Raw genomic sequence first — 11,394 nt, 5'->3', positions numbered from 1 at the left:
GAAACAAGACACAAGTCTTCAGGTCCAGCTAATTGTCCCAGGAGAACGAGCACATGTAGACAAGGCAAAGCGATACAAAAACTTTGCATCCACTCCTTTTGCCTGATGATATAATTAATAACGACAAATATCTAATTGAAAGAAGATTACAGATCTTGATCTCAGATGTACAATGTGGTGTAAGAGGAGGGAACTCCAGGTTACCTTTAATATTGCTCTGATCTTCATAGATTTCATGTGATTCTCTTTCCCCTCTTACACTGTAGTAATATTCCATTTTACGTTTTCACTTTTTACTATCCATCCATCCATCCATCCATCCATCCATCCATTTTCCGTAACCATTTATCCAGTGCAGGCTCGTGTTGGTCCAGAGTTGCCCAGAAGCACAGTGTGTGAGACAGAGGACACCCTGGATGGGATGCCAGTCCATCCTCTTCAGCATCTTCACGATACCATTATGACCTTGTGGTTATAAATGCCACCACAGGGCAAACATCTAAAGCTTTTCAGAAAGTATGAATGATTTTTTTTTAGATTTTACTTTTCAGCTGATATATTTAACAGTAGAACTTGTGAAACTTCAGAATGAGTAAGTATGACGATAAACCTGAATGTACACTCATTTTAAAAACATTTTTGCACAAGTGTATCAACAATAACTGGTAGTGCTGAGTCATGATGCTGATCCATATTGCAGAACAGCAAACAGAAGCAAGCAGAAGGTACCAAGCCGGGATGATTCACTCCGTCTGGGGTTGTGTGAGTTCAGGAGGCTCCCGTCACACGGGCCAACGAATGGCCGCTGCTATCGTCCAGAGAGGGACCAGCAGTCCGAGGGAGGAGAGCTGGGCCACAGGCAACAGTGGGGCCTCAAAGAGGCGCGGCCGTAGGGCCGTGGCTGAGTCGGAGGTGCAGGAGCACACCTCATAGTTGCTACCTGCGTGGCTGGCACGGTGCCGTCCCCGAGGGTGTGTCTCTGTGCCGTTTGTCTCCGGGGCAGGAGAGTCTGACAGCATATCTGCACACACCAGCCAGTCCTTGCCGATGGGCCGTGGGTAGCCGTCCTCCACTTCCATGCCGCTGCCCGCCACCCGCCAATACTCAGCCCCCTTGAAGAAGTAGGAGGCCCCTGGGGAGCAGATGGACAGGGAGAGAGAAGGAGTAAGTCTATGTCTTTGCTCTTTGGTTTCTCTAAGGCTGTGTTATGTGGTACTCTATATGGCATAGTCACCGTCGGACCAGCGCATGGCGTCGTCCAGCTGGGGCGGGACCCCCTTCCACAGCGTGCTGTCCTTGGGGTAGCCCAGGTCCATGCGGTGCACGTAGTCGTCGTAGCGCCAGTAGCGACCGTCCTTGAAGAAGTAGGTCTTGTCATTGTGTGGCCACACGAAGGCGGCGTCCACACCATCTGTGGGCAAACCGAAGTCGCTGATTGGCCGGGGGTAGCCCTCCTCCACATTGTTATCCTTGAACACCCAGTACTTCAGCCCTGAGAGCAGAAAACAACCATCTGTCATTCAAATTATCATTGAACACTTGGCTCTTGAGCCTAGAGGGTGAAGAAGAGCCATCTGTCACTCGCATTGTTGAAGAATGCTTAGTACTTCAGCCTGAAGAACAAGCATCAGCCTGAAGAACAAGCATCAGCCAATAAAATTATCATCAAACACTTAGTACTTGAGCCCCAAAGGCAGAGCACTACCATCATTCATAGCACCATTGAACTCTTCATTCTAGAGCCTAGAGGGTGGAGAACAGCCATCTGTCACTCTCGTTGCCAAAGAACACCTAGAACCTGAGGCTTAAGGGCAGAGAAGAACTAACAGTCAATGAAATGACCCTTGAACACTCAGTTCTCAGCCCCAAGGGTGGAGAACAACCATCAGTCATCACTGAACACGAGTACTTTGCCCCAAGGGTAGAGCACAACCATCATTCACAGCACCATTGAACACTCGGTCCTCTAGCCCAGAAGGTGGAGAACAGCCATCTGTCACTCACAGTGCCAATGAAGAGCCAGCACTTCAACCCCCGAGGGGGCACCACAACCGCCAGCCATTGACATTAGAAAACAGCGGGCGGTTCCCAATCTTGTCGGACCGTGTCGATGGAGGGTCTTTCAGCTCTGCTGTTAATTAAGCCGCCGCGATCGAACCGTTCACTGAATAAATCTCACAGCCCAGACAGAACCCGCTACTTCAATCCTGTTAAATGGAACCGGTGTTGCGGAACAGCCGACCCGTTACAGCGGTGTATCAGAGAAGTTTTTCCCCAGCGGATTTACGGTAATAAAATACGTTTCCATTTTTTGGATCACGTGTACACACTTATACTTATTCCCCAGGCTATTGGCCTCAAATGAGTGAAAGCTTTTAGTTTAGCTTAATGTGAATTGTGCCGTTCGTTCAGAGGGAATCCCAATCAATGCTAATTAACGAGCATCTCAGTTCGGTAAATGTGGCTCCACACGAGCAGGACGTCAAACCCACGCTGAGCCACAGCAGAGAGTGTTAATCAGTGTCTGTCAAACTGGTGCTCGGATCAATAAAAGTCTGCGGTCCTTAGTGCGGAACGTTAATTCACGCCCAGCAAAGTGCTTCTGCTGATTGTCCAGGGAATCCCAGCTGGACTGGAATAAAAACCACACGGCTGACGTGACCAGTTCAGTGATATTTTCTGGGAATACGTTAATGTTGTAACAGGGGCAGCCTTTCGCTTCATTTACTGGTGCAATTCTTTTGTATTCTTTATTGACATGGCTTAGTGGATCCAATATGTACCTTGTTGTACCATTTTTTTTACTTTCAGCCTCAGTTTTTTCTGTCCAAAAACATTCTCCTGTACACGGGCTTCTCCGCTTAAAGTCACAAGTGGGGCCCGAAGGCTGATCTTAACTTTTTTTGTTTGTAACTACAGAGCCGACAACAGCTTAGTAATACAAACACACACACACACACACACACACACACACACACACACACATTTTCAGAACCGCTTGTCCCATACGGGGTCACGGGGAACCGGAGCCCAACCCGGTAACACAGGGCGTAAGGCCGGAGGGGGAGGGGACACACCCAGGACGGGACGCCAGTCCGCCACAAGGCACCCCAAGCGGGACTCGAACCCCAGACCCACCGGAGAGCAGGACTGTGGTCCAACCCACTGCGCCACCGCGCCACCCCTGTAATACAAACATTCTTGCCTTTATTTTTCTGGTTGGGTTCTGTAACAATTTCTGGTACAGCCATATAAAGCAAGCTTAAATACACACACACACACACACATTTTCAGAACCGCTTGTCCCTTACGGGGTCACGGGGAACCGGAGCCTACCCGGCAACACAGGGCGTAAGGCCGGAGGGGGAAGGGGACGCACCCAGGACGGGACGCCAGTCCGTCACAAGGCACCCCAAGCGGGACTCGAACCCCAGACCCACCGGAGAGTAGGACTGCGGTCCAACCCACTGCACCACCGCACCCCCCAAGCTTAAATAATGATATATAATATAAAATAAAAACGTCATATATTAAAAATAAGAATGTATTAACTTTGAGCTGCATTAAAACTGAACCTAAATGATTGAGAACAAAAATATCATCTCCACAAACTCCTGTTCGGTGCTGATTGCTGACAGATTCATCTCGTGAACATGTGCAAAGTTCCCCTTGTTACTGATCCACAGTGTAGCACGATCAGAAGCCAGCACACACACAACCCTGCTCATTGAAAGTCCTTGAAAAACAAGTAGAAACTGAACTAGGGTAGATTATTATTATTATTATTATTATTATTATTACCACCATCTTGGGAAAAGACCTTGAGAGTGGACGTGTGTGTAATCACTACCCAAAGTAGATCATTCAAGGCTACAAGGACATGTCTTACCAATGCAATAATGTATAAAAGTAACGTTATTTCAAAGCAACATTTCGAACACATCAGGTACACAAAGGAAACAGTACGCAAAGCTGAGAATGTGTGAACGCAAGCTGGAAGTATCGCACGCATGTTATGTGATCATCTGCATCATATTCTGCGAGTCGTGCAATAAGACGCTCAGGAGCCATTCCTGCAATTCCGCCTTGTTTTATTCCGTTCATTCCGGAAACATAATTGCATCATAACACAAAGAGTACGCACATTTACTTATTTCGCTGACACTTTTCTCCAAAGCGACAGTGTTAAGTGGCAGTGTACCAGCTGAGGGTCCTGCAGCAGGAGGTGGACTCTGACAGCAGCTCTAACCGCTGCGCCACCTGCTGCCCACCCAGAGCTGCACATGCTAAGAGGAGCGATGGATCAGATGACCATCTTTTCCAGCGTGAGTAACGGGATGCAAGGCGGTGAATTCAATCACAGCTCATCAATACAATCTGCATTTATCGGCACCTTAATTAAATTCTTTGGCGGCCTTTCACTCAGGGCTTTTGTTCCAGAAAAACACGCAAACAAGCTGTATTGACGGGTAACTAAGGTGCACCAACTCAACAGCACCATTTACAGCAATCAGTCATGATTTATAGTGTTCCCAGAAGCGTTTTAGGGCAGTCAGAAAGCGCACGGCTGAAATAACTGAGCAAGGGCTGAGAGGCACCAGCGCTACCCGCTGTGCCACTGCGCCGCCCTATAATTTAAATCATGTGGGACAATTCATTTCGAATGTTTAATTAAGGTGGGTACCTTTGAAGAATACGATCCTGTGGTCTCCGGGCCTCTCGTACACGGCGTCCACACTGTCCAGGAAAGTGGGCAGACCCCTCCAGAAGCGATGGATCGGCACCGGGCGCAGGGACACCAGCTGCTTCTCCCTCGTCAGGCGCCAGAAGTACTTCCCTGAGGGTCGGACGGAGGGAACGCGATGGGAAAAGCGGGGGCATCGGGGCAAATCTGGTACCAGACGTGCGAGGCGTAGTGGTTAGAGCTGCTGTCTCTGGAGAAAAGCACCGGATCAATAAATGCGTGATGCTGAAGTTCCTTTCGCTCACCGCCCGGCGAGTGCTGGAGTGTAACAGTCTCTGGAAAAGCACACAGGGGGTGCCGGGGCTTCCTATAGTACAACGGGAGGGGCCGACGTGTTTCTGGGGTTCTGTCCCATCTCCACGTCGGCCCATCTTGTGCAGATGTGAATCAGCTGAGGGGCAGCTGCCCTGCGACCCCCCCCGGACCTGTGGCGGTGGGTCAGGTTCAGCAAAGGTGCCCTAACATTCGGGTAGAGACACGTCTTCAGGAAACTATGAGCTCTAGTGTGTGTTTCTCACTCTCAATGTGTGTATGTGTGTGTGTGTGTGTGTGTGTGAGAGAGAGAGAAAGAGAGAGAGAGACTCTTATTTCGTGAACTCCAACAGTCTAAAGTGAGGACATAAAGTTCACCGAGACGAGAAATGGACCTTGTGATAAAGGAGGATTTTGGGGGGTACTGAGACTCACCATGCAGGGTGCGCGTGCGTGTGTGTGTGTGTGTGTGTGTGCGCGTGCGTGTGGGAATGGAGTAGCGGCCATTGATTGCGCCCACCTTGCCCCCTCCGGGTCGTACCTTTAAAGAAGAAAGCCTCTCCGCGGATCTGGGCCACTGCGTCAAAGTGAGTGGTGCACCTGTTGGGGGCGTCGCGTTCCGGCCTGCAGTACAGAGACGAGGAAGAGGATGGAGAAAGGAAATTTCCTCAAAGAGCCGCTACACTCTTGTGTGCGTGTGTCCGTAAATCATATCTAACCATTATTAATAATCACAATATTAGGTATACACATCACACTGCTTACACTGATTTACCTGTTCATACAGCAGGGTCATTTTTACTCTATCAATTCAGAGTAAGTACCTCGACCACAATTTACTGTGGAACTGCGTTACAGTGGGAATGGCACTGAAATGCAAGTTTTGAATGTTAAAGTTGCTACTTTGCATTCAAATCACCTCCTGCCGTAGCCCCTCGATCCAGGTACTAACCCTGAATTAATACAATAAAAATTACCCTGCTCTACACTCTTTAAAGTCTCTTTTCAGAAAAGGTTTGAAGTAGTTAGAGAACAAGGTGACACCTCTAGCTGCTGCCCTCGTGCAAATTATTGAGTTTGTGTGTTTATAGGCATCAGTTTTATTTGTGTGTGTGTGTGTGTGTCACTCACAGGACAGCGGAGCGGTTCTCCGGCAGATCCAGCAGTACAGGGGGGTCCGTACCGCGGGAGGTGTTGGGTTGTGCCGTGTGGGACACAGAGTCTCGAACCCCTGGGGGGAACAGGTGGAGAGCGGCTTCACGCCCGTATTTCATAGCGCTACAACAACCAGGAGGAGTCAGATCATTTCTTCTTACAAATAAACGCGTTACGTGAACATTCGTGCTAATTATTTTGCATTTCCAGTTATAGGCTTTTTTTTTTAAATCTATTTAACCTTCATGTAATTTTCAAAGTAACACGGTAGAGAAATTACCATCTTTTTACCCCCAGAATCCGAACTCCTCGTTCATACGTGCAGGACTGCTGAACAAAGATGCTATTTATATTTATATAAATATGTATTGTTATGCAATGAATATGTAAATAAAAATCTGTGAAGTAAAAACTGAAAATTATTTTTTTTTTTACTTGTCTTTAAAAACAGGATCAAAGAGTTTCGTGCAGAAATGGGCAGAACCCATTTTTCAAGACATTTCTTCATGTTGTTCTTTTTTTAAAAAAAAAAAGAAAGAAATTGCGAGAAAAACTATATTTTTCACTGAAGAAATATTTAAAAGCACAGGAAGGTAAACAAGGAAGAGGACCCAGTTTAAAAATAAACATACATAAACACTCATACAAAATATTTCAATTCCTCAATCATGGGCTTTTCTGTCTTTAACTTTGGGGAACTTTTCAAGGTAACATGGAAGACAATTGATAAATAAATTATTATTTATTTACATCTTATTACCCCCTGAATCTGAACCTCTGTTTTGTACACCTGCACTGGACTGGAAGACGCTCAGGGTTTTTACCTGGATTTACATCTTTTCACAAAGAACATGCAAATAAATTAGCATTTTTGCAAATAAATCTGCAAATACAAGCGTTTAAAGTAAAAACGGGGAAATCATACTGTCAGCCTGGGTTTCATAAGGGGAAAGCAGTTTCACACAAACGGACTACAGTTGCATAACCCGTTATTGCACTATTTTTAGTGTCTTTCTCATGGAGGGGGCAAAAGAATGTTTTTGACAGTATTTTTAAAAGCCCGACTAAGAGATACGTGAGGCCCGAGATGCCCTTCCCAGCGAGGCTTCCGCTCCGGCGGGCTTACGGACGCCGCGTAACGCCGCCGGGAGCATTTCGAATGTTCGCTCGAGGGCCCGGGTGTCCGTGCTCCCCGAACGGCGAGAGCACGCCGACGTACCGTAGAGCTGCCAGACGCGGACCTTGTCCTCGTACGGGAGGTGGTACTTGAGCGGGTCGCCCACGGGGCCCTGGTAGTACGGCCTCATGATGGACTCGACGGCCGAGGTGTGCGCCAGGCCGATGGCGTGGCCGAACTCGTGAACCGCCACCGCGAACAGGTCCATCCCGTGGGCGTCTGCGGGTCAAGGGTCAAGAAGCAGAGCCTCAGAGCCGAGTCCAAGAGGCCCGCAGACTGCCGGCTTTTCCCGGAAATGTTCTCCGAGGGCCGGCGGGTGGTGCAGCGGTTAGAGTCGCTGCTTCGCGCCCCGAAGACCCAGGCTTGAATGGCCAGCAACATTTTGCAGTTTAGTCGCTTGCTTTTCGCTGCATTTTCTCCACCCGTCGGCCGTAGTCTGTGTTTCGCGGTTAATGAAACCAGGAGTGCGGAACCTCCTCGATCCCATTCGCATCTCCTCGTTTACAGCTCGTGTCCGGTGTTTGCGATCGATAAAAAAATGGGCATCGCTGCTTCTGCACGGGATCTACTTATGGGCCAACGGTCGAGATCAAGTCCAGGTTCGTGCAGGTGGCGTGTTATTATTTTCATTTGTTTTCATTTAAAAGTCAGTTCTTCATCTTAAAGTTAAGAAATAACATAGTACTGTATTTATTACAGCTGCATCTGACACTTTTACAGAACGTGAGTAAACCGAGTAAGTGGAAGTGTGTTTTTATGGATGGTGGTAAAGGGGATTTTGGAGGTACAAATAAAACAAGTGAGGAACGGATTTCTGTCTCTGTTGGGCATGTGTCACAGACAGAAATAAATTAAAAATAGACACAGATAGATAGATAGATAGATTTCCTGTTAGCCACAGGTTCAAAGTACGACTGACTGTCATCCTGAATTTACCCCCCTCTCTGGCTTCAAGTGAACTAATCATTGTTTCATTGAGCTGGAAGATTCTGGAAATCGACCTGCTGCACCATTAAACGAAATAACTAAGTAAGAAAGTAAATAAATAAAAGGGCGGAGAGTCGAGCGCCTGGGGCGGCGAGACCACGTTTCATCGCCGGCGCTGTGATGTTCGCACACTGCAGTTCTGTTCTTCATCGATTATTGACGTCCGCCGTGCCGAAGGGCTCGGAGAGGGAGAGCTACTGTCCGTGAAGACGTTTGGACGGGGAGCTCGCGCCCACTGATTTCCCAGCATCCCTTGCAGACTGCGGGCCTCAAAACGGGGAGGAGCAGCCGATTAGGTGCGATCAGGCTGCAGCTTTTTCAGTACAGCTTTATGCCTCCTTTAAATTTACATGGAGGACATGGGTTCAAATCCCGCCTCCTCTCGCAAAACCCTTGATCAAGATACTTACCCAGAACTGATACAGTAAAAATTACCCTGGTGTATAAATGAGTAAACCGGTGTAAGCTGCTTAGCGTACAAATGTCATTTTACAGAAAAGTGTCAAAGAAATGAATAAAAAAAAAATAATAACAGCTCAGTGCCTAGAGTGTTGTGTTATGAAGCTTAGTATTAATACCAACAAATTCAACGTGGGATTTTTCACATAGAGGAAAAACACAGAAGAAAAATATAATGGGTAAAAACAATAAATGTTATGTACGTTATATCAACATCGATATTAATAACATTTAGAACTCATTTGTCCAAGGAAAATTAGAAGGTTATTTAAAAAATAAAAAAGAAAAAAAACACAAATAAGAAAACTATAGTTATTGACCTGTTAATAGGGCAGGGTAATTTTTACAGTACCAATTCAGGGTAAGTATCTTAATCAAGGAAACTACAGATGAAGGTAGGATTAGAATCCATCGCATAAAGGACACGGGTTCAAATTCCACCTCCTCAGACTAGGGAGGACCTGTGGGATGGAGCCCAGGTTGGGTTGCCCTGGCCGACGGGGGGTCCAGCCGGGCCTCCCCAACGCCGACAGCGAACCGGCGCGGTATTAACTGAGGTCCTGCCGAGAGGAAGAGGGACGGAGACACTTTTGGGGACTCATTTTTCTCTGAAGTGTCTTCAAGAAGAATTCATTCTCTGAAGACTTCTCTGGTGTCTTGACCTCCAGAGCTGGTAAATAATAGAGGGATTAACTGTATTATTAAAGGAATTACAGTCTCACAGCTCCGGGAGTGTATGTCAGTGTGCTAGAGCTTTCCATGAGTTTGTGGCAGTATGTTACACCACTGGGAGTGCGTGCAAAAGTGTTACAGATCTGAGTGTGCGTATCAGTGTGTTACACCTCTGGGAGTGTGTGTCAGTGGCTTCTGCGTCGCTGTATCCTTTGTCACTGTAAAGAAGGTTCCGGAGCCCGATGCTGCTCTGTGCTGTTGCTTCATTGGACCGTTCAGCGGGTACAGTATGAACCATCGTCTCATTTTCACGCGTCACCGCAGGTCTCTGTTCACTGTGTCCTGAAGACTTATTAATGAATCTTGAATCTCATAGACTGAGACACTCATTATTTATTCATAAGCATTGCTTTGTTACCTTAACATCAACGTAATTTTGCATAATAGATTTATTATGAGCGCTAACAAAAAAGTAAGATATAAAACTAATATTCATTCAACAGTAAAACAAATTACATCTATTAAGTTATTTTCCAAAGCAACTTCATAATGATTTACCCTTTTATATAGTTGGTTCATTTTCTCTGTTTCAATCCAGGGTGAATTCCTTGATCAAACAGATTGCAGCAGGAGGGGGATTTGAACCCAAGTCCTTAGAGTGGCAAGAGAGCAGCGCTAACCACTGCGCCACCTGCTGCCCAAAACAAGGCACTGATGGGCCATGTGGTTTGTGGCATTTGAGAATCTCCATGCTCGTGGCTGGAAAGCTGGGTGTCCCCAGTGACCAGGGTATTTTTTGGTGGACTTGAGACTTGAACCCTCTGTCACTCACAGCTGCTGAATTCCTCCCATCACCATTTTCTGCTACGATTGTCTATGTATTTGCTATTTGAATGTCACTTCTATAGGAACTACTGGAGGGATGTGAACCAGCAACATGGTGGTGTCTCACACAAGCTGTGCCCATGAACTTTTGTCTGCGTCTAAAACTCTTTGTCTGCTATTGTCGCCCTTCTATTTCAACAGATTTACTTCCCTTTACTCTGATTTACTTCTGTCTACTCTGAGAGAAGTGTCTGCTAAAGGCAATCTGATGCGGTGCCCCTACCTGGTGACCTGAAGGTCCAGGCCTCATCGTCGTCGAAGTGCGAGTCCCCGGCGGTGAGGCGGTCCCCGGGGTAGAAGGCGTGCGCCACGGTGCCCCCGGGGCCGTCGAACGGGTAGCCGTCGTTGTGGTCGGCCTTGGTGAAGTCGATCTGGATGTCGGCCTGGTTCCCCGCCACCTCGTGGAAGTCGAGCGGCGCGATGTCGCTCCACACCTTCAGGGCGTAGTACATGAGCGCCCGCACCGTGTCCCGGCCCAGCAGGTGCGACTCCTTGGGAAAGGTCCGAATCCTCGGGGACGACATGAGAGAAAAGAACCACGACAACAATATCGCAACGAGGAAGGGAGACGGGTCCTGGTTGCTGTGGTAACATTCTGGTGCCAATCAGGCCTCGGCGAATCGAGAGCAAGAAGTGGATCGCGGGTTCTAATCCCGGTTGGTTTGCTGTCAGCCAGATGCTACAAAAGCTACTCAGCTGTGGCCGTTTGCATCAAAATGCATAAAGGGATTATGGGTAAAAAAAACTGTAAGGTGCTACAGATAAAGAGTGTCGGCTAAATGGGCGATAAAGTGTGGACTCATGGGAAATTAGTCTGTCCGTGACATTTTATTCATAACCGGAGGGAAGGTTTGAATAAATCTGGCGAGGAAGGTGTCCTGGCCGACTCCGATTTCTGATTCCCGTGGTTTACTTTCCATGATGTTGTAGTCTGTTTGTGATTTATCATTTATCTGGCACGGGGGGGAGCTGGCAAAAAAGTTTGCTTCGTTACGTCGCGATCTGGACGATTAATGCTTGATACTGAAGAAAAGACACAGTGGATTTTAGCAGCAAAAGGAAG

At 47.4% G+C, this 11,394-nt stretch overlaps 1 protein-coding gene across 1 annotated transcript in view; it reads right to left on the bottom strand.

The window, feature by feature from the left end:
- Positions 1-698: 698 nt before the first annotated feature.
- LOC108921838 (matrix metalloproteinase-17-like) overlaps positions 699-11,394 on the bottom strand; it is a 32,828-nt gene continuing 22,132 nt past the window's right edge. Inside the window, exons 4-10 of the mRNA XM_029259553.1 lie at positions 10,555-10,841; positions 7,371-7,547; positions 6,128-6,227; positions 5,538-5,620; positions 4,685-4,837; positions 1,235-1,492; positions 699-1,132 (exon numbers count right to left, since the gene is read on the bottom strand). Of these exons, the coding sequence (XP_029115386.1) occupies positions 783-1,132; positions 1,235-1,492; positions 4,685-4,837; positions 5,538-5,620; positions 6,128-6,227; positions 7,371-7,547; positions 10,555-10,841 (1,408 nt within the window). The 3' untranslated portion in view covers positions 699-782. The remainder of the gene's footprint in view (positions 1,133-1,234; positions 1,493-4,684; positions 4,838-5,537; positions 5,621-6,127; positions 6,228-7,370; positions 7,548-10,554; positions 10,842-11,394) is intronic.

This window comes from Scleropages formosus, chromosome 17 (genome assembly GCF_900964775.1).
Source record: "Scleropages formosus chromosome 17, fSclFor1.1, whole genome shotgun sequence".
NCBI lineage: Eukaryota > Metazoa > Chordata > Actinopteri > Osteoglossiformes > Osteoglossidae > Scleropages > Scleropages formosus.
The sequence above is the reverse complement of the archived record's forward strand: the minus strand, read 5'-3'. Positions and strand labels throughout refer to the sequence as shown.